The sequence below is a fragment of the Numenius arquata genome, chromosome 6 (genome assembly GCF_964106895.1).
Source record: "Numenius arquata chromosome 6, bNumArq3.hap1.1, whole genome shotgun sequence".
NCBI lineage: Eukaryota > Metazoa > Chordata > Aves > Charadriiformes > Scolopacidae > Numenius > Numenius arquata.
The window spans coordinates 68,672,451-68,695,941 of NC_133581.1; the positions used below are offsets into that span (position 1 = coordinate 68,672,451).

At 44.4% G+C, this 23,491-nt stretch overlaps 1 protein-coding gene across 1 annotated transcript in view; it reads left to right on the plus strand.

The window, feature by feature from the left end:
• The window catches only part of MDGA2 (MAM domain containing glycosylphosphatidylinositol anchor 2), a 361,261-nt gene that overhangs the window by 127,230 nt on the left and 210,540 nt on the right, over positions 1-23,491 (plus strand). Inside the window, exon 5 of the mRNA XM_074149599.1 lies at positions 22,170-22,344. Coding sequence (XP_074005700.1) covers positions 22,170-22,344 — 175 coding nt within the window. The remainder of the gene's footprint in view (positions 1-22,169; positions 22,345-23,491) is intronic.

The following is a 23,491-nucleotide window of genomic DNA, read 5'->3' on the forward strand; positions in this document are numbered from 1 at the left end:
CTGCACCTCAGCTCAACAAGAGACGTGTAAGGAGGTACTAAGGCCACTTACCCCCATGACACCAATAACTTATTTGCTGTTCTATCTAGCTAATATGGGATGTTTTATGTACGCTAATGAGGCTGTCCTGCACACCCTGTGGAGGGATGTAACCTATCCCAACCTTCCTTGGTTGGATATCCAGCCGGTGGCAGCAACTACTGTGACTGTCCCAAGGTGAGGAGTGATTTTTAGACCATGGGGTTCAGAGGGAGCAGTATCTTCTGAAAGAGCAGGAACTGGCTGGGATTTTGTATTCCTGGTTGTCCACTAACGGCTGAATGATGTAGACCTTATTTGTCAGTATAACCTCATCTACATTGGGTGGGCTTTTTTTTTGCTCTGGGTGTTTTTTTCCCTGTGTCTTTCACCTCCATGTGCTGTCACACCTCGGGTCACGTTATCCTGTCACGAGAGGTACATTCTGAGATGCAAAATGCGCTGAGTGGAGGGAGAGTGATGCCCAAGTCCTCGTCCGGTTGCTTCACTGTGGCAGTGGGAGCAGCTGTGGGAATAGCTCTCTGTCCCCACCAGCGTGGACTAATGCTCTCTGGCAAGTGATGGGGTCCCCACATTTGTCCCCCTGCCCTGACCAAGCTCCAGGAGCTGGGGCGAGGCAGGAGCTGCTGCTGTCATGTGTGGTCCAACCATCTGAGGGTTGTGTGCTCTGGGATTTTGATTATTTTGGGGATGCAACATGCCCTAATGAGGCTTTCTTCTGCAGAACCATAGCAGATTCCACCCCCTCACCATCCTTCTGCCACCCTTTCTCCCGTGCAGTGCTATCAGACCGTGTCATTTGAAATCAAGGGGCTAAGGCGAGCGCTGGTTGCATATGAAGAGGGCGACAGATAGCTTGGCTCTCCTGGAGGGCAGTGCATGGGAGGATCTGCATTTGGAAGACCCAGATTTTTCTCCCTGGCTCTGTTTTGCTGTGTTTTCTTTCCACTTGTAGGAGTGGAGTGCTGTGCTGATGGCCACGCTGTCACCAAGTAGTTTCTCCCCTTGCAGCTGAGAGGCTGCTAGGAGATACCTTCTGCTTCTCAAGCTCGGTGCTTGCACACCCTGAGCAGAGCCAGGGCTGCTGCTCCTCCGGGGTTTGCATTGCAGGTTTATATTGCAGAAGAATGACTCCACAATGTGTGCTCACAGCCCAGAAAGCCCCCCGCACCCTGGGCTGCATCCCCAGCAGCGTGGCCAGCAGGGAGAGGGGGGGGATTCTGCCCCTTTGCTCCGCTCTGGGGAGACACCCCCAGTGCTGCCTCCAGCTCTGGGACCACCAACAGCAGAAGGACATGGAGCTGTTGGAGCGGGGCCAGAGGATGCCACGGAGATGCTGTGAGGGCTGGAGCCCCTCTGCTGTGAGGACAGGCTGAGAGAGATGGGGGGGTTCAGCCTGGAGAAGAGAAGGCTCCGGGGAGACCTTAGAGCCCCTTCCAGTCCCTAAAGGGGCTCCAGGAGAGATGGGGAGGGACTCTTGATGAGGGAGGGGAGCCATAGGATGAGGGGGAAGGGTTTTAAACTGCAAGAGGGGAGATTGAGATGAGATCTGGGGAAGAAATTCTTTGCTGTGAGGGTGGTGAGAGCCTGGCCCAGGTTGCTGAGAGAAGCTGTGGCTGCCCCATCCCTGGAGGGGTTCAAGGCCAGGATGGGAGTTGGAACTCCCTTCTAACTCTAGCCATTCTGTGATTCAGTTTGCGATGTGCTCAGCCCCAAGGAGCCTGGTACAACTCCAGGAGTCTTTTGCTCGCTTGTCTTTCAGTGCCGTCCCTCAGTCAGGATGCTGCGATTTCTGACACGGACTTTTTCCTCCCACATTTAAGGCTTATTTCTCTTGTCGGGCAGAGCAGGGGAGGGTTGTAGTGAGCACCGACTGTATCTGCAGTGCTCTGCAGAGGTGTGAATTCAGGTGCTGTACTTTAGGAAGAAACCATCAAATAAACTGTTCATAGCCTCAGCACCGAAAGTGGCATGTAAATTTAAATCGCGTATTTCTTTTAATGCTGCAGAACGATAGAAATACATGCCCTTCGTAGCTAAATGTGAGCTTTATTGAGTCTAACTTTTATGAAGGGCTTTTTCAGCATAAAATGCAGGCTAATTTAGTCATGAGTCAGGCTGGATTTGATCAGGTGTTCACTGAACATTTGTAAAGTCTTCCCGTGAACTGAGGAGTGTCACATGAAATCATCATCAGTTTTCCTAACAAGAGTACAATTATTGTAATAAGGCTATGCAGGATGCGGCGGGAAAACAGCTGTTCAGTGTAAGTAACCCCCTCCCCACAAATTGCTTTATTTGAGCACATTGGCAGTTAATAAGAATTCCTATCAATTAAAATAGAAAATGTAGCAGCCACTTTACCTCAAAGGAGCCTTTTATGTTTCACTTGCAGCTGATCAAAGAGAACATCACGTGGGGGGTTTTGTTTTGTTTTTCTGAAATGTTGCTTTTTATATTTTAATGGATGGCATGCCAGAAGATGTTAATTCTTTCTTTGCGCCCGCTAATAAGGTGAAGGTAGGATTCTGTTCTGAAACATTTAGAGGAAGCTACACTAATCACACTGAGTAATTAAGATGGTATGCGTTTTAAATAATGAAGGTGGTTCTGTAACGTGCCTGGTGATGGAGATCCCTCACTGCTTGGGAAGGAGCTTGGTTGTTGGAGCTGGAAGGAGAAAGGAATGAAGCTCTGTTGGGTGCACATCAACTCCCTGTCAACTCCAAACACTGGTGGAGTGGGGTTTTTTGCAATGCTCAGTGATATCCTGATGTACCTGTTGTGTTTGAAAAGTTGCCTTGGCTTGCTTCTGGACCTCATTTATTGATATTGTCAGTAAGTATATTTTTATCTCAATGCTTAATCTTACATAGCCTCAGCTGTGAGGATGAGTGTGGGAACCTTGAAGTAGGAGCCAGGCAGTTGTGGTGAAATAAGTCAGGAAAGAGGGAGGTACGGAGGTGTTGAGACCCGGCTATTTCTGTTGATTAAGAAATTGATAGGCTGAGGGAGTTGGGGGGATTCAGCCTGGAGAAGAGAAGGCTCCAGGGGAGACCTTAGAGCCCCTTCCAGTCCCTAAAGGGGCTCCAGGAAAGCTGGGGAGGGACTCTGGATCAGGGAGGGGAGCCAGAGGAGGAGGGGGAAGGGTTTCAAACTGAAAGAGGGGAGATTGAGATGAGATCTCAGGAAGAAATTCTTTGCTGTGAGGGTGGTGAGACCCTGGCCCAGGTTGCCCAGAGAAGCTGTGGCTGCCCCATCCCTGGAGGGGTTCAAGGCCAGGTTGGATGGGGCTTGGAGCAACCTGGTGTGGTGGGAGGTGTCCCTGCCCAGGGCAGGGGGTGGGAGTGGATGATCTTTAAGGTCCCTTCCCAAACCATTCTATGATTCTGTGATGGTGAAGGTTATAAGAATTTAGACTTCCCAAAAAGCAACCCAGGAGAAAACATAAACCACTAATGAAGCCATTTCCCCCAAAATCTATTTTTGCACCTGAAGTTCTTGCCTAGTGGCAGTCTAATACTGAAGACTCACAGTTAAGTAGTAATTTATAAAAGGGCTTGGTGGAGTTGTCTGTGTTGGGTGGGAGTTATATGGCCTCTTCTCCACACTGCCATGGAGCGCAGAACTCTTTGGGCAGCAGCAATGAGGAAGGCATCTCACATCCTCACCAGTCCGAAACCACACGGATTTCACAGTGATCCTCAGCGGGATGTGCTGGTCTGTTGCCTGCAGGACTTTTAAGTATTAAAATGTAACTATTAAAATTTAATCCTGTCTAGTAGAACGTAATTTTGATATGGTAACTCAAATGGCGTGCTGCAAACAGCACTGAATATTTTGTGAATACACCACTGAAAGAAATGTAAAGCCTCACCCCATCATCGTCAGGAAGCTGGGTTAAAAGGCACGTGGTTTGCAAGCAGATAAAGAAACTAAACTCCTCGGCGGTTTTATTCTGAATAATTGGACCAGTCGTATCTTGCTGATGCTCTGGTTCCAGGTGGCTGCTGTCTCTCAACAAGAAATATGTTTGCAGGTTGCCAAAAAGGGCTTGGAAGCGGTGAGGAGAAAGAGTTCAGCCTAAATCAAGATAAATGCAACATCAGGGCAAGTGAAGTGTGTATTTCAGCCGCGCTCTCTCGGTTGAGAATATCGAGGCCGGGCTTGCTAAAGCATCAGCAATCACCGAAATGAGACTATCAGAGAATCATGTGGAGTTGGAAATGGCAGCCAGGTGGGGGATTTTTAGCATACCAGCTTCACACTGACCCTGGTGGAAGCTTAAAAGCTGCCAGAAAATCCCCCACTGAAAGCTTCCAGTGACCACAAGAGAGCAAATCTCCCACCGCCGAAGGAAAGCAGCAAAATTTTTCCATTTTACTGAAGTGTGGACACTTGTCCTCTGAATGGGTTGCATCTGTCTTCTCCCTTTCCCTTGGATCTTTCCCCCAAACTGCTCTCTGCAGTCTTTGCTTTCTGTCAATATATCACCTTTTGCTTTCCTTTTTCTTGATGGCCCTTAAAAGGGAGGACATGGGCTGAAAGGATGGAGAAGTGGCTCTTCTGCTGCAGAAGTAGCTGTTTTTTCCATGACTGTTTGAACATAGCCTCATAAGCAAATATAAGGTGGGTGGTTTTGGAATGAGGTCTGTTGCTGTGAGGTCTCTCTTGCTGAAAAATGAATACATCTGATGAGCAAAGAGATAATTTCGTAACATGGGGAAACTAGCAGCATATGTAGATCTGCTGTGGCTGAGGGAGAGGTGCATTCTGGTGGCTGGTCTGTGGAAAGATACCTCCTAAACAAACACTTGAAGGTCCTTTTTATGGAGGGTATCGCTCACATTGCTGTGGACAGCGTGAAAGACATGTTCTCCTTCATCTGCCAGTAAAACCTCAGAGCAGCAAAGTCCTCGTGGATTTTCCCAGAGCAGCAAGAAGTGGTCATGGCTGGAAACCACATCTGTTTTGCTGCCCATTTGAATTCTTCTCCAGAAATGTTATATGTTAGACCTGGAAGTCCAAACATACGTTAGTGCCTCTGAGAAGGTGTGGTGTGACTACAAACTTGATGCTGGTCCACTCTGCGCTTGACTCCAGAGTTTGTCCCTGGAGCTGATGCCCTTTGAGGGGAGATCCATTTAACACCAGCATGCACTTCCATGGCTGGTTGAACTTTAGAGGCTTGTTTGTTCTTCGTAGCTGTTTTCTCATATCTCACTAAATTCAGGGGGCAGAGGGAAGGTGGTTCTGTAGCACACTGTGGTTCTTCATGCCGTGAACTTACTGTCCTGTTTCCCACGTATCTTCATATGGTCTTGAAGACTGTGCTTTCACAGCAACTTGATGGCACCTGAGGAGCAGGAGTTAAATCCTCAATGACTAAGGCAGGCTCTTGAGATTGTTGCTTTTGCATTTTAAGGAAAGAAATGCTACTCGCAAAACCTACTCCATCTGACCTGTGATAGAGTTTGAACTAATTGGGTTGTTTCTGGTCTGACGGTCAAATCATACCTCTTGATCCTCCTGTGCATCTCTATTCTCTGTGCTGCCACCAGCTTGTTCTTGTAGATAAAATTATCTCGTAGCCCGAGCTCTCCATCAGCCCCTGGCAGCTGGGGGTGGCCGTTTTGGGAAGTATTTGGTTTATTTTCGCTGCTGTCCACCCCAGCACTTGTATCTGGCTGCTCTGCAGAGCGCGAACGAGCTTATCAGGCTGGAAAAAAACATGCCTTTTGCTGAAGGATGCTCTGTAATTGAGGCTTATTCCCGAGTGGTGCCGAAGAGCTCTTGTTATGTTAGTTGTTGTGTTGGGCTTCCCCCTCTGCCTCCTCAGCTTTTGGAGTCATATATAGGGGTTTTTTGTTTGGTTTTGGTTTGGTTTGTTTTTTTTTCTTTTTTTTTTTTTTTGATAGACTGTTCTGTATGTTTGTAAAGGCAAGAAATCTGAACCTGAAGACGAGTTGAACTGTAAATAAACTTTAAATAGTTAATCTGTGTGTAAATGTTTGCCTTCCCAGCCAAAAGCAATTAAAAAGAAGCCTCAGCTGTCGCTGTCCCAATTCATTTGGTGCGCGCCAGGTATTTGCTCTGGTACTGTACTACAGCACGGGTGCTGGAATAAAGCTAAAAAGAATTTAAAAAAATGTAACTGTTCTGATAAGTACAGAATCACATGGGGTTGGAAGGGACCTCTGGAGATCATCTAGTCCAACCTCCTGCCAAAGCAGGTCCACCCAGAGCAGGTTGCACAGGAACGTGTCCAGGTGGGGTTTGAATGTCTCCAGAGAAGGAGACTCCACCACCTCTCTGGGCAGCCTGTTCCAGGGCTCTGCCACCCTCACAGGAAAGAAGTTCCTCCTTACGTTTAGGTGGAACTTCTGATGTTCTAGTCTGTGCCCGTTTCCTCTTGTCCTGTCCCTGGGCACCACTGGAAAAAGACTGGCCCCATCCTCTTGACACCCACCCTTTAAGTATTTATAGGTGTTGATCAGATCCCCCCTCAGTCTTCTCTTCTGCAGACTAAAAAGACTCAAGTCCCTCAGCCTTTCCTCCAAGTACGGAGGAGCCTCTTCTTCCAAGTATGGCTGTATTGGTTGTCTTAGAGGCAGCTAAAGAGTACAAGGAACTTTAAACCCTCATTTCTCGGGTGCAATAGCATCTTCCATCAGAACAAGCAGGAACGACTTGTGTGTGGTTTGTTCCGCGTTGTCTTTTTCCGAGTGGGCTGATATTCTTCTTTGTAGCAGCAAGTGCATGATTAGACACTAAACAATAAGTATTTCCCAGAGTATTCTTATTGGTGCTTTTTTTTTTTTTTTTTTACAGAAAAATCTCACTACACTAAGTGATTATATTTTTTTGCTCCTTAGTTTTGAGTTGTTTCACTCGTTCTACCTCTGCTTGAAAGGTCTAACCTTGGTATAGTCTTGATAGGTCCTTAAAAATAATTATAGCAACATTATAGGCTGAATCCTCTTACTCTTGCAGATTTCAGGATCCAGGAGATAAAAATAACAAGTGATCTTTTTTTTTTTTCTCTCTGTACATCTATCAATCAAAATGATAAAGATATTTATGACTTGCACGTTTTAATGGTGTAATTAGATATAATTACATGTTCAAATGATTACACATATGAACACTAATTACATAATTGAAGACAATTATGCTAACTAGGTAAATACATAATTAACTAAAAATCTCTTGTAAAATCAAGGAAATTTGCCCAACAGCCAAAGAAAGTAAAATCACAATAAAAAAAATAAGTAACTGTTTTAGTCTGATGACTCCAAGAGCCAGCCAGTGGTTGGAGAAGACCTGGCTGTTTAACTTCTGGGGGGCTGAAGCTTAGTTCAGCTGCCTCTTCTATTTTTGTAGTCTCCTTGTAAAAGGAAGGAGAACATTCAAGCAAGTTGTGTACGTCTTGGTCTCTGGCATTGATTTCCCGACCTTCGTAGGCTGGATTTTGGTGGTTTCTTGGGGTGTGGGCTTTTTATGGGGTGTAATGTGAAGTGCAGTGAGATGTCCAAAGCCTCAGTAAACTCCACAGTGCAGAAGAGCGTTTGGGGATGGATCGTCACTGTGTTGCGTTAGTGGCTGTAGCCCCTCTTTCCTGTGTCATCAACTGTACAAGTTTTACATATTCCATGATTTGAAGCTTGCTTTGTTTCCCTTTGGAAATCATCTCAGTTCATTGTTGCTTAATATTGCCATGTTTTCCTTTGCTCTACAAGTCTTCTCCCTTAATCCTGTTCTTTTATTTCTGGTTGCGAGCTGAACCAGGTTCTTTTGTATTTTGTTCTTTCTTAATATCTATTTGCAGTTCTCTCGTTATGTGGGAACTGTTCCCAGATCCTTTCCCTTGGCACTCGTGGGAGTCATTTAAAGGTATGCCAGGAAAGCTCAACAAGACATGAATGATGCTATTTGTGATTGCTGGATTTTTCATAAATTTCCTTCTCGTTGGGTTCTGAATTGGAAATAAGCTAAAATCTCAAAGTTAGTAGGATCCAATCAAGTGCTGATTTCTTTTCCCTGAAGAAAGGTCTTGCCAGAACCCTTCTCAGCTGTGCCACGTTCAGGGTGGAAGAGACTCAGTCCTTTTCCAGTCTCGGTTAATATTGGTTTAGACTTTCTCACTGTCTGAAGGAGACTTTGCCAATTCTTCATCCTCTGAAACAAAAGTTAAAAAAAAGCGTACACAGAAGCAAAAATACGGCCACAGAGATGCTTTTTGGTGTCACTGGCACTTTCAAGAAGAAACCTAGGAACTTCCATCCTGACTGAGTCCAGATGTCCCTTATCCCGTCTCCAGTCCAGCACCTGGAGTGTATAAGTAGGATGTGCTTAATCTTCCAGCCTCTGGCTGTCGGGTGTTTTGGAATTCAAAAGGAATTTGGATCCAAAAGGTTGTGTCTGATGACTTCCGTAACTTGGTATGGCTAGATTTAGTTCCCATGAGTGAATATTCTCTCTTTTGGAATCAGTTTAGGCCCCTGAGCTTCATTTCATTGTTTTGGTTAATAATTTGTGACTTCTAGTCACACAACACAATTATATGTGTTATTTTGAAAGAAAAAAAAGTGTTCTTTAAAAAAACCCCACCAACAAACCGGGCTTGCTGTTGATAATTTCAGTCAATGCCACTGATTTCATATGTTACAAAAAATCGTGGGCTTGATGCAGAATCTGTGACTTGTGCTCAGCAGCTGCTGATCTTTTCTGGCCTTAAGTTCTGTTGATAGTATTTCATACTGAGCTGCCTTCTCGGCCGAGCTGCCAACTCCCTCTTGTCAAGATTTCTCCTCTTTTCCTTTTTTCTCCCAGCTACCTCCCCTTCCCTCTTCTCCCACCTTTCAAGCAAAATAAAAATGTCATCTCCTTTCTTTGTCATCACTGCTAAAGCAAGTCAAATCTCGGGATCTCACTCTCACTTTTAGCTCAATGAAATTGTAAGGTGTAATTCGGCATCTGTGAATGTTGGTTGCTGTGGAAGGAAGATAAAGCACAGCTAATGTTACCGGATCACTGAGATTTAGGGTTTAATTCAGAAAGATGTCTGGAAGTAAGGTGGGTGTGCATTCTTCAGTCTCAGAGGGATGCAAGGCAGGGTCTGCTGGAGGAAATGCTGATAAGGTCCACTGCGAACCGAAAGGCAGAGCTTGGTGGTCATCAGCTTCCGATATTTAGAAGGGATTTTTCTCAGAGTCTCTTCGTGCACCAAGTCTGCCATCAGTGGTGTTTGAAGTACAGCATGATTTCTCTGGATTACATTTTATGAAGTTTTAAAAATGGGAACTAGTTTAAGTAAACAGACCGATATTGCATCGCAGGAAGTCAATAACCTCGGTGCTATTTGCAGAAGACAATGTAGTGGAAAAAAGAGCCATTTAAAGCCAGCATTTTATGATGTTCGGTTAAGTGGATTTAATTTGTTCAAGCAGAGGTGGGCCAGAAACGTGCCTGGGTTCCTGTTGGGGTGCGAGTGGTGGCATCTCTGCATCCTTGAGCTTGACAGGAGGAGAGAAGGCAATGCCTTGTGTGTTCCTGTGGGAGTGAAGAGTTAAGGATCCACAAAAGTCAGCCCTTGGAATCACAGAATGGTCAGGGTTGGAAGGGATCTTCGGAGATCGAGTCCAGCCCCCTGCCAGAGCAGGTCCACCCAGAGCAGGTTGCACAGGATTGCACCCAGGTGGGTTTTGAACATCTCCAGAGAAGGAGACTCCACCACCTCTCTGGGCAGCCTCTTCCAGGGCTCTGCCACCCTCACAGGAAAGAAGTTTTTCCTCATGTTCAGATGGAATTTACCGTGTCCCGGTTTGTGCCTGTTGCCCCTTGTGCTGTCACTGGGCACCACTGAGAAGAGTCTGGTCCCATCCTCTGGACACCCGCCCTTTAGATATTGCTTAGCATTGATGAGATCCCTTCTCAGCCTTCTCTTCTCCAGGCTGAACAGCCCCAGGTCTCTCAGCCTTTCCTCAACAGAGAGATGCTCCAGTTCCTCATCATCTTCATAGCCTCTGCTGGACTCTCTCCAACAGTTCTCTGTCTTTCTCGAACTGGGGGGCCCAGCACTGGACCCTGGACTCCAGATGTGTCCTCACCAGGGCAGAGCAGAGGGGGAGGATGACCTCCCTCCACTGTTGGCCATGCTCTTCTTGATGCCCCCTGGGAGACCATTGGCTTTCTTGGCCACAAGGGCACATTGCTGGCTCGTGGGCAACTTACTTGGAGGTAAAAGCATGATCTGGAAAGAAAGTTGTTTTCTTAGTTTCCGCACGGAAGGAAAACAAGTGTATTTTTCCTTCTGTGGATGGCTCACGCTAAGAGTATGTGGGTCTCTGCCTCATAGCATTTGCCATCTGCACAGAAATAGCTTTCGGTGGCAATTCTATTTTCGCTGGGCGTGCAGCCGTGCTGGCGTCAGCGGCTGCTGCTTTTTGTTTTCTCCTTTACAGCTACATTTATTTGTGACACTTGTCAGTCAGTTTTGGCTCTGCCCAAAAATATCTCCCCTAATAGTTGTTGCAGGGAGTAGTCAGGATCCGTACTCCTGAAAGACCAGAAGGGAAACATTTTCTTCTGTCTCTTATCAGTTTTCTTGTTTTCTGACAGCATTTTGGGTGTGCTCTGTAAAGCTGTTTCTCTTGAATACTCTGTTTCTCCCAGGGGTCTTGCAGGGGGGAGAGATGGGTAGAGATGGAGAGAATGAGAAGCAGAAGTAATACATGAAAGGATTGTTATAAAGGAAAAAAGCATCAATTTTAACCTGCCTGGATTTCAGGATGGCTTTGTCACTTTGAAACGCAATTCTATTATGAAGAGTGACTTTAAAGTAGAAAAATCCTGTTTAGCAGCCACTTTTTCCTCTCTCTGTTTAGACTCCAGTCTTCTGAGTTTAATGACAGAAACACATTTTTTTATGCCTTTTCGCTCTTGAGGGAGACAAGTGGGAACGGGGGAACTGGTGGCTTCTGTTTTCCCATTTCTGCTTGTGCTGTGGTTGAAGAGCAGCTCCTCAGACCTTTGTCCTCCTTTAACACCTTGCCATGTCCCTGTCCCCAAACTGGACGAAGCCATCACCTCTGGGCTCTAGGAGGTTGGTACTGCTCCGGGGCTGGCTGTGTCCTTGTACTGAATTTGGATAAAATTGGGCTTTGAAAGGTTTTGCAGGGAAGACCATCAGCCATGTAAGACACTTTGCTTGCAAAACTGGGCTAAGAAAGAGTTATTTAGGATAAGGTTATGGTTTTTGGACACTGTGAAGACAGTGCATTGGTTGCAGGAGTGCTGGGTGATGGAGATCCAGTACCAGGTGATGGATTGGGCTGTAGAGCTGATTCCTGGTGGTGAGCACAAGGAGGAGATTTCACATCCCCCAGTGTTCCTGGTAAAGCCCTTTTGGCACTGCTGGCTTTAATTTAGTGAAATGTCTTGGAGAGATGATGTTTTGCATGAACATCTTAAACCTGAGCAAATGGAAAGTGATTTCTAATCCATTTTGTTACTGTCTTAACTGCCTCTTATGTTGAAAATTGATCTGCTATCGAATTTCAGTCCCTCATGTATGTTTTAAAGATGTTGATTGATTTTCCCTGATTTTTCATTTGATACTGCAAATTTGCTGAGCTTATCACTTGCATTCTTGAGCATGTTTTCTATTACTTCAATGAGTACCGTGGCTTTTCTCTATATCCTTGCCAGTTCTTCAACATCTTCCTGGGGGGCAACCCTCAGAGTGGGACTGCCGCCTTAGACTTTATTCCAAGGGCAATTGTAGAAACCTGTACTATCACTGGAGAAAAAAAGAGAGTCCTATGATTTAGATTGGCCCACAGGGGAAATAAGAGTCTAGATGTGAATTTCACAGAGTTCTCTGCTGGTCTCATCACCAAGATGAGCTCTGTGCTAGTGGTGGTAGCTACAAGTTACAAAATGCCTTGTACTTATTTGCCTTTAAGCCATTTAAGAACTATAGTGAATGAATTTTCACGCATTTAAGTTATAAGGATGTGTTTATGGCTCCGGCGGTTTAACATGATACATTGACATTAGGAAGACCACCATAAAAATTAATAACTAGGAATTCAAATGGTGCCTCATTCTTTCTTTAGTTTATGTTCTTTATTATAAAAGTGAACAGTTGTATTTCATTTTGAAGCAGATTCATGCTGCTGAATAAAAATAGCTGAGAGAATAATGAAAATACACCATTCATAGATGTTTGGATCATTTCATGAAACTCATTGAACAATTTAGTTGATAGACAGTAAATAAATTCCCATCAGGAAGGCATAAACCTGCAAGACCTTTGTAAGTCCTGCAGCTACTGGCAATTTTAAAATGATACTGACCTCTACAGAAACAAGGCTTTGTGAAATTCGTTGAGCTCAGTCCTTCCTGGTTAATGCTGGAGAAGGTATTTTCTTGCCATGGAGAATGAAAAAACCTCCATCCTTCAGTGAGATATTTATGGTAAAATGTATATTGATTATTCAGAATAAAAGTGCTAATTTTTTGAAGCAGTGAGACATCTTAAAGTCATAAGGAAAAACATTATAGTCAAACTAGGATAAATTGCTAACAATTAATCAATTAGCAGGTTACTCAAAGATGTTTTGAGAAAGTATTTGAGAAAGAAGTATAGATGTTTCCCCAGACACGACAACTCAGGCTGATTCAACTCAGCAAGATGCTACAGGAAGGATCTGAAGCAGGGCTTTTTTTACCATTTTCCTGATGATTGCAATGTTATTGTCTTCAGGATTCACTCATTAATTTTCTCTTAAATTGTTCAGTGATCACTTAAAATTTCTTCACTTATATCTAGGTAATCTTTAGGTTTTAAGTCTTTGAGCTTAAGAAGTCCTTACTCTGCAATTTCAAAGCCAAATTCATAACTCTTGCAATTCAGACAACTTAGACTTGTGTGGTGCCTAATTTCCAAGAGTTTTGATGACACCATGTGCAAGTCTGGGGGGAACAACTGAGACACGAGCCTTTTAAATTTAAGAACAGTGAAGTAACCTTTGCTGCCTTGAAATTGTAGCACTGGAGAAATTGTGTTTGAAAATGTAGTTTTCATGGAAGAAAACCTCTCTGAAAGTTAAATGGAGAAATTATGTGAAAGACCAAAACGACAAAAAAAAAAAAGGTATTTTCTTTGTTTGGGGCATATCTGCTGTTTGCAGATGCAAACATCTGACATGATGCAATGTCATCGACCATTGCCCTGCTGTGTATGACATTCAAGTTGCGTGGCCTGAGGTGGTGGGACGGTGTGGTCATGTTTCCCATGGTTTCCATAAAAGTTTCCTGACACAATGAGGAGTTGGAAGTACTGTGACTTTGGGAGAAGGTGCAATTTGCCTAGTGTATCCAGGAGAAGTCATGTGGTGACAGAACAAGGGGTAATGGCTTCAAACTGGAAGAGGGGAGATTGAGATGAGATCTTGGGAAGAAATTCTTTGCTGTGAGGGTGGTGAGACCCTGGCCCAGGTTGCCCAGAGAAGCTGTGGCTCCCCCATCCCTGGAGGGGTTCAAGGCCAGGTTGGAGGGGGCTTTGAGCAACCTGGTCTGGTGGGAGGTGTCCCTGCCCAGGGCAGGGGGTTGAAACTGGATGATCTTTAAGGTTCCTTCCAACCCAAACCATTGTATGATTCTACGATTTGTGTGCACAGAATGTCAGTTCATACAAAACTCCTGGCTTTGGGATGCTAAGCTGCACTGGTGGGGATTGGGTAACTCCTGAGTGACTTGGGTTTAGGTATAAAATAGGAATCATCTGTCTTGTACAAGTGCAGGGAGTTCAGAGATGAAGGAATAGTCAGCTTAGATATAGTTTTTCTCTCTTTATCAGATGTTGAGGTCTTCAGTTATTCTTCTTGACCCTTTTCATTTATTGCATTTTACCCTTTTGGAGTCAACGAGGCTCCGACCTTCATCCGCAGACTTCAGCCACGGCGTTGCTATGACTGGTATGTTTTGGGCTAAAGTGAACTATGAACAAAACACTAAAGTTCTTCTGACAGGACTTGATTGCTTGTAACTTTGTGGTTTTAATGCTGATTTTCTCTGTCATTAATAACCACAATTTTTCCTCTGTTAGAGAATAAAAAGAAGTCTTTTTTTTTTTTCCTATGTGTTATAGCAATCAAGCTGGAAAATAGCAATTTCTCTGTGATCTCTGGCACCGAATCAGAACTGATCATGTCCTGCATCTTAACAGTTACTGTGACAGACTGCTTTTAGTTAAATGAGTAAAAAATTGTGCTTTTGCATGCCAGCCTGCTGAGGCATTAATATGTGCGTGAACAGAAGCACACGAGTTGTCCCATAAGGGCAACAGCATCAGTTGTGTGGGGACAGCGGGCACAATGCTCCGTTTTCTCCCTGGTGTTTCTGTGAAGTGTGAGCAGTCCAGGTGCGGAGCCAGGAAACCCAATCTTCTGAGGTGATTGCATCTTGGCTGCTGCAAGCTTGAGGAAATATGTTTGGAAACCAAACACTCTGCAGTTCTGCATTTGTTTTGTGCTGATAACAGCCTTCTTAGCTCTGTCCAAGACAGGGGATCATCATTTTGGACTTGCTTTGCGTTGGCTCCTTTGCCACTCTGATACTTTACGTAAGGATTTTTTTTGAACAATGAACAGTGCTTTTTACCTGAAGCCATTTTCAAGTCTAGCGTTCAGATGTTCTTGTATGAAATAAATAGGAAGAGAATTTCTCGTACCACTGTTGCATATCGGTGGCCTGTAGCCATATCCATCCCAATAACGACAGATGTTTTGTACCCTCCGTCTCATCGGGCGTGCTGCATCACGCTGCCTCTGGTTTACTACAGATCATAGAATCGCCCAGGTTGGAAGGGACCTTTCAGATCAGTGAGCCCAACCATCAACCTAACACTGACAAAAACCATCACTAAACCATATCTGAATACCTCCAGAGAAATGCAACGTCACCCCCCTCCCATTATATTTATCTCTAGAGGTGGCTAATGGTGTAATTTAGATGTGTGAATGCTTTCCTTGTGTGTGTGGTGAGGATGACCTGATGAACACACGGGAGATGCAATGTGTCATCCTAAAAGTAAGTGCAAGGCAGCATCATGCAGAGTGGTGATGTTTCAGATCAGTGCTGTATCTCCTCTCTGGTGGGCACGGTGCAGGAGTGGCTGTGGTTTGGTTCAGGTGACCAGGGGAAGGATATTTAGAAACCCTTGGAGGTGTACATTCGATGTGACTATCCCCTGAGTCATCAAAAGGCCCTGCAGGAGTGTTTGCCTGGATGCAAGTGAGAGGGGACCTGTTCAGACGAGGAGCTGTTGGAATCACCTGGTGATGGTCTTGGTGCCAAGGACGTTGTGCAGAACGCTTGGAGTTGAACATCTTGCTCTCTGCTGTGAACCTGTGCCCGTGTAAGTCTGGTGTGGAATCCATCCCTGCCAGTCCTGTGATGGTGGTTTACAACTGCCTTACAGCCATTTGGCTCTGTGACTGCAGGATGGGAAGGGGAGATTGGTGGGGAAAAAAAAGGCTATTTTGGGTCAAAGTATGCTCCACTTGACTTATTGCATATAGGTATGAGTGGTCTCTCCTGGTGTCAGGCAATTAAAACTTGGATGCAGTGTGCTCTCCTGGTTCTTTTGGTTCTTTCTGTCTTTTTTTTTGGTGTTCTTTTAGGGTATTTTGGGATCCTTTCAATTTATTTATGATTCTATGATTTTTCAAATCAGAGGGTAGGAAGGGGGTAATGGAACTTCAGATGTGAACTGGAGCCAAGTTGTAGAGAAGTTTTAAAGGTATGGTGTAGCTCCTTGTGTGATCTGGTTCGCAGCATCTGGAGATCTCCTCGTGGCTGTGGCTAGAGCCCAGTCTGGCCCATTTAAAATTAGATTGGGTGTATCTCACAGGGTGTTGAGGTCTGCAGCGTGGTCGTATCCCTTCTGAATGGAACGAAGAGGTCAAGTTTGATGCATAAGCTCAAACATGCTTCCGATAATTTCCTTAACTAAAGGAGCAGAAGTCAATTTCTCTTTTCTGGCCCAAAAAGGGCCTTTCATGTAGTATGTCCTCTGTGTTTACCATGAAGGCGGCAAATGCTTCTTGCCTTCAGTAGCTGCTACCCCAGCCTTTGCTTTCCTGAAAACAAAAATGATCTCATGGAAATATAAGTTCAAGGCATTGTTTTCCTTTTATTTGGGAGGAGGAGTGGTGGGTGTCCTTAAGATGGCTTTTCCCAAAGCCTCTGATGTATCTAGGCCTGAAGAAACGTTCCAGCATATCCCAGTAAAGTTGTGAAAAGACATTTTTTAATGTCTGTTTGCGTACAAAGGAGGATTTAATCTGAGGCAGGGATTTGGGGATTATAGCCGTGATCAGGAGGTTCCTCCTCATCCTTGCTCTCCCAGCGATGTCAGAGGGCAGTGACCGCAATCAGTGGCAGTGGGACGTGCCACCAACCCCCAGCCCCGGCACTGGGTATATTTTAAGGAACGTATTTACTTGCAGTTGCTGCATTAGGCAGATTTCAGTGTCATGGTATGAGAAAAATGTTGTCAGAACCTTATTTTCCACCAACTATTTCAATGGAAGAAAGAAAAGTTTCCATTGAAAAATGCTTGGGTTTTTGGTGGGGGTGGTTGGTGGTGGTTATTGTTTTTAACCAAGCGAAATGTATTCAGAGTAAAGATATTTTAATGTTTTTTGTCTTTGAGAAAGACAGTATTTAAAACCAAAGTGTTTTATTTTTACAGCATCAAAATTAAATATTTTTCTTATTCTGTTGCTTTCATTTTGGGCATGAGTACTTTGTTTATGCTGGGAAAAGTTAGGCAAAATATTCTGGGAGGTGTTTTTTTTTATTTATAATCTGCATTTTTAGTCTAAAAACGTAAATTCTATGACTCCTACTGAAGTTGCAGGAACGCTCGCTAAGAAAACTGAAGCTGTAGGGTGAAATATGACTGTGTGTCTCAGGGCATCTGCTTAAGCCAATAAAATACTATCGAAGATATTGATGGTTAGAGAACTTATGGGCATATACAAATCAGACAAGTACGTAGGTCATGGTATGGTTTAGATGGGTCATGGGTCATAACATACTAATTTTAAAAAGTTGAATAATTTTTAATTGACTTGTTCATAAATCAGAATAATTTTTAATTGAATTTTTCATAAATCATTTTTTTTTACTTCCGCATCTTTGGCAAGATAAAAAGAAAAGGAAACAGAAAAGAAAAGAAGGCTTTTATAAAGACAGACCATAATCCTGTGGCAGAGCAGTGACAGTAGATGGGTGGGATCCCCAAATGTGCATCGGAGTAACAGTGAGCCCTTTGGAAAATTCCATCCTTAAAAGCCAGAAAGTGCATATCTGCGTAATGGATTAACATTTATTACTCCGATATGTGTACGGCGTGATGTGTGGACAAAACTTTTTAATTAAAATTTTGCATTACGAGCAAGAATGGCTTTGACTTCTGGGCAAAACAGAATTTATTTACTTCCCGTGTTATCCCCGCTGCCCGAGTAGAGGCGCGGAGCACGCGGTGCTGCTTCTGCACTAGGAACTGGGAGGTTTCAAACAAAAAAAAAAGCAGATTATGAAGAGCAAACACTGATAAAACGCTTCTGAGGCGCAGAAACAGACTCTACAACTCGCGGAGAGTTATGAAGCAGGTATGTTTATTGCAGCACTGGGTGCAAGGGGGATTGCTCCTCCAAACGTGCGCACCGGATTGTAAAACAAGTGTCTATTTATGATAAAAATCATACATATTCATTAATGTGGGCTGGGTTATTATAATTAATTCTAAGAAAAGGCATTACTATTCTAATTCTTTCTAGGAACTCATTATCATAAGTCTCCTCCCCTTGCTGCATGCCTACTGTTGTCTGGTGATCATGGGCCGGGCTCTTCTGGAGGAAGGCTCGTAGTCTTCTTCACCGTGTCCTTTTACCTTTGGCTTAGAATGCTGGGCTGGCTGGACCCCAAACCACGAAACTGGTCCCGACCAGATGGACACTTCACCCAGACAATTGGGTTCCTCCTTAGCATGCAGGCTGTTCCTGCTGTCTTATACACAAGGCCAGCTCCTTATCTTGGAATGCTGGGCTCCTGGGCTCCGAGCTCTGTTCTTTGCCAAGCTGTACTAAATCTACACTAACGACCTTTAACCATTCATTCTCTGAATCCCTTCTGGGTGAGCAACTTTTTTGTGCCAAGTTATTTGAAAATACTGGAGTATCTGAACTATGTGAATATACAGTCTAATGGTAGGATTTTTTTAAAGGTAGTAGTCAAGAGGCTTTCTGAATCCTCTTCCTTAAAGAAGCATGGATGCTGCTTTGGGCTCTGAAAGAGATACCTGCCACACTGTCCCATGAGCCCGTGGCCCCTTTTGCCTCCACTCCCCACCTTGGAAATGTTGGGATGATGTCAGTGCTGCAGCCGTGGTTGCTCTGAAGGTCACTGTGTGAAGCACTGGTGAGGGTTTGGACGCTTAGAGCCGTGAAATGCTCCATCTCTAAGGATGGATTTGATGGTCTCAGCCTCTTCATCACCATTAGAGGTCACCCCAAAGCGTGGACGGGAGCTTGCAGGAGGTTAAACCACTGCAGACTCTCTGAAGAGGTCTCTCAGACATCTGGCTTTCTTGTGTCGAGGCCTTTAAAGGATCACTGCATTAGCATAGTGTTCGAGAGACAGCTTTCTTCCTGGTGCTTTCCGTAAATTTCGATGCGCTATTGCTCAGCGTGGGGATGTGTGTATGTTGGGTTAAAGCTGGGGTAAATAATGAACTGAAGTTAAATCAGACCCGTGGCATTCCTGGAGGATGTCTTATAAGAGAGAATCTGCTCGACAGTATTCCTTTCATTCTTCAGGGATCTCTACATACACTACAAAACTATTTTATTTGTTAAAATTACCCTTCTTGCCTCTAAAACATACAAGTATATTTATTTTTTTTTTAAAGCGGAAAAGTCCACTTCTGTTTACAGCCAAACAGGACCCTGTTAAAATTCCGTATCATAAAGAGTAGATATACATTAATGTTAAGATGCAGTGGAGGGGGAAGGCTTTTGCATTCATAAAATGATAAAACTCTGATGGTATCTGTTAGGTCCCGGTTCTCACAGTGTCTAATTAAGCTTTGCTCTAATTTTTTTGTATAAGTTATGTAACGTTACCAGTTACATAGATGCTGATAGTACTTAAAACACGTTATTTAAGTTACGTGTTCTCTTGATAGGGCAGACTGCATTCCACTGGAAACTTTTTGTGGGAGAGGAAAAGGACGAAGAGAGAAGTAAATGCTAAAGATGCTCTTAATTTTTTTTTTCCAGTTAAAACCCAAGCAGAGCTGCTTTTACAATTCTGATTGCATAAAGGGAAATAAACCACACAAGAGGTTCAGTGAACATCTTAAATACTATTTTAAAACACTTTTCAAGCATTTGAAATCGTATGTGATGAAATTGTATCCTGCAGCATGTAGAAGCTGAGCGCCTCTTCCAAAATTATCCTGCAGCACATTTATATGGATGATTCTAAAAGCCCCGGAGCCAAGAGTTTAGAATAGAAGTACAGACAGATTGAGACTGGTAAATATAGCAGCGCTAATAGCGTCTCTCTCACACGCAGACCGAATGCCGTAGATGGGGAGTTTGGCGTATATTTGCTTTATCCCAGAGCAGCACAACGGTGTGAGGGTTGTGGAGGTCACCTGGCAGGAGGGCAGAGCCACTCAGGCTTATGAATTAAACAAGCCAGAGAGAGATGAATTTTTTTTTTTTTTTTTTTTTAAGTATGGTTTGCTATAATTTCAGCCTCTGAAGCCCACACCTGCTCTCATTTCAAGCGGAGGAGAATTTACATGAGCTACAGCTGGTCATGAATTTTTCAGTTCAGTGCCTTGTGTAGAAGATCCCTCCTGTCCAGGAGAAGCTCCCAGTGAGAGGAAGGCTGACCCTTACCAACCCCATGCTCTCGTGTAGGTTATGAGGATCCAGACCCCAGTTCTGGGTCAGGACCGAGTATGGTGCAACCCAAGTGTTTCTGCACCCTGAAAGATCTGCCTCCAGCCAAGGCAGCCTTAGGGCCACCTTGGCGTCCACCAAGAGCTGCATGGCTCAGCCATGGGACCTTCCTGGAAGGCTGGAAGCACAGCGTATCCTTGGCTGGGCATGGAGACAGGCACTCAACACTGGTCCAGGCATGGTCTGCTTCAGCTGCCAAGGCTGCAACACCTTGTCTAAAGCAAGCCAATAGCAGCTCCAGGTTTCTTGTAGACAGTCTGCCCAGCAGGTCCCAATGGATCAGTGTCTAAATGGTGTTCTTTAAATCATGGTTTTGCTGACTACCTTTGGACAATCTTTGGGGACCATAGCCAAATATTTATTATTTTATCTTGTGTCAATCTCATTTTTATTATAGAATCATAGAATGGTTTGGGTTGGAAGGGACATTTACAGGGCATCTAGTCCAACTCCCTGCAGGGACATCTTCAACTAGATCAGGTTGCTCAGAGCCCTGTCCAACCTGACCATGAATGTTTCCAGCGATGGAGCATCTCCCACCTGTCTGGGCAACCTGGGCCAGTGTTTCTGTTCCTGTTTCACCACCATCATTCCAAAAAAAAATTCTTCCTTATATTTAGTCTAAATCTACCCTCTTTTAATTTAAAACCATTAAGTCTGGTCCTGTCACAACAGGCCTGCCATCAAAGTTTGTCCCCATCTTTCTTATAAGCCTCCTTTAAGTACCGAAAGGCCACAATAAGGTCTCCCCGGAGCCTTCTCTTCTCCAGGTTGAACCCCCCCAACTCTCTCAGCCTGTCCTCACAGCAGAGGGGCTCCAGCCCACCCAGTATCTCCGTGGCCTCCTCTGGACCTGCTCCAACAGCTCCATGTCCTTCTGCTGTTGGTGGCCCCAGAGCTGGAGGCAGCACTGGGGGGGTTCTCCCCAGAGCGGAGCAGAGGGGCAGAACCTCCTTCCTCACCCTGCTGGCCACGCTGCTGGGGATGCAGCCCAGGGTGCGGGGGGCTTTCTGGGCTGTGAGCTCACTTTGAGCTTTTCGTCCACCAACACCCCCAAGTTCTTCTCCTCAGGACTACTCTCAATCCATTCTCCACCCAGCCTGTATGGATACCAGGGGTTGCCCCAGCTGAGGTGCAGGACCCTGCACTTGGCCTTGTTGAACGTCAAGAGCTTCACACAGGCCTACTTCTTGAGCCTGTAGAGGTCCTTCTGGATGGCACCCTGTCCCTCAGGCATATCCATGACTGCAGAATTTTTGGTCTTCATCCTGGCATAGAATTAGTGGATGGGGTTGAGAAGAAACTGCTTTGAGAAGCTTCAGAAGAGATGTAAACTCCTCTTTATGCAAGAATCCCATTTGTGGCCTCTATAGGCAAGAAAAATCTACTGTTTAAAAAAAAGACAACCAGTTTTGGTCTGGAACTGAATGTTGTTTGTCTGGGTCATTGAATCTCTGTGAACTGAAAGATGAGGAGGTACCTGGGGAGTCTCTGGAGGTCTGATGCATTTTATGAGATAACTTAGTCCACAGGATCATGCAGGCAAGGACTTGGGTCACCAAGCGTGGGTATTAGCAATCTGTGTATCCACCTCTGTGCAGCTGCTGGTTGTAGTGGGCTGTTACTGGCATTTTTGTGGGTTTGGAATTAAAAAGTTCCCTTTAAATGTCTTCACTTTTAGAAAATAATTACCGGAGTAAAGGAAGCTGTAATTGCCATAAATGACACCTTTTCTGGTGAGCTCTGCTTGTTGCTGTTCATGGGGAACTTTTCTGCAGCTGTTCCAGGTGTGTGTCACTGGTTGACTTGAGTTGTTCTCCATATCTCTGCTGGTGGCATTTATTTTTTTATGGGGTGTTTCCATCAAAAGTAATCAGCTATTTTTAAGAGAGGGTGATAAACACAAGATCGCTATTGAGGGTCTCCAGGGTGTTTGATTGTAAATGTGAGCTATTCAGTTTTCTGGAGAAGTTCCTCCAACATAAAATCGTGGCCACCATGCGTTCTTGGTTTGATTAAGAGATCTATACTCTGCTTGCTTTTACAGACTTAAAGTAACAATCTTTTTTGGTGCTTGCTCAGATCAGGTGGACCAAAACAGCAGGAAGTGCCTCTGACAGATTTCAAGATTCAAGTGTCTTCAATGAAACACTGAGGATATCCAACATCCAGCGACACCAAGGGGGACGCTACTACTGCAAGGCTGAGAACGGCTTGGGTTCGCCAGCCATAAAGTCCATACGAGTGGACGTGTACTGTAAGTAAGCCTCTTGGGAAGTTCTTACTACACTTTTTTTTAATTTCTTGTAATATCTGGTGTTACAAAGACATGACCAGCTCTTTGTGAAGCCCAGTTTTTAACAGTACTTTAGGGCAGGTTCTGCAGTTTTTGGGAGTGTTTATGGCCAGAAGACTTGTGGAGGCCCTCAATGAAGTCAGGTGGGGCTGCTCATGTATGGAAATGTCTTTTAACAAAATCACGATAATGTGGTGAGAAAGATGAAACTCAGGTAGAACTCAGCCTGCTTAGATATTGGAGGAAGGCTTGTCTGGATCTTGCTGTAGGGTGAAGATCTAGTACATGGATCTCTTGTACTTTTGTCTGCGCTTGCTCTCAAAACTGATATGGGAACAACTACAGATGGTTTTTGCTATTTTGCTTTAATTGCTGCTTTTTCTTTTTTTTTTTTTAAATGGCAATCTCTTCATGATCCTGTGATACGCAGTTCTGAAGCTGCACTTGAAATGTTGGGCAGTGAAAAAATATATGAAGTATTGACAGAAAAAGAGGAAACAATTGAAAACACCGTACTGCAATAAATGCACAAAATGGAATTAAAAAAAGTAAATAAATCCCATTCTGACTTGCATAGACTCCAGTGTCAGTGAACGGGCTGGTGAGGCAAAGCACAGCTCTGGCTTGTCATCAGATAGTTTGTTGTTGTAGGTTTAATGGTAAACCTTGTATCTGGCTCCATAAATGGTGTGACTGGACTCAGCTGTTGGAAAGTGAGAAGACCCGAACGCCTCAAACTGTGGTTTTGTGTATGCTTCAGATTGAGAAAAACTGTTCAAAATCTGTTTGAGATGCTCCAAAGATAGAAAGTCTTTGTATATACATTTGGAGACTGTTCTAATGCAAGTAGTGTTGTGTAAACAAATATGTTTATGTGCCACATAATAGTTAAAAAATAGCTAGAACTGTTAGCCCTTTAGTCTCCTGAGTGCCTCAAAGAGAAGCCTGACGGCCTTATGACTATATAAGCATTGGGCTCGTGTTTCCCAAAAGGTACCCTCTGTCTGTCAGGTGAATCTCAGGATATATGTTAACTCAGAGACCCAAGTGGTGACAATTTTTGTGGGATTGGTGGAGAGGGACAGCTGCCTTTTGGGGGATTTTCTTG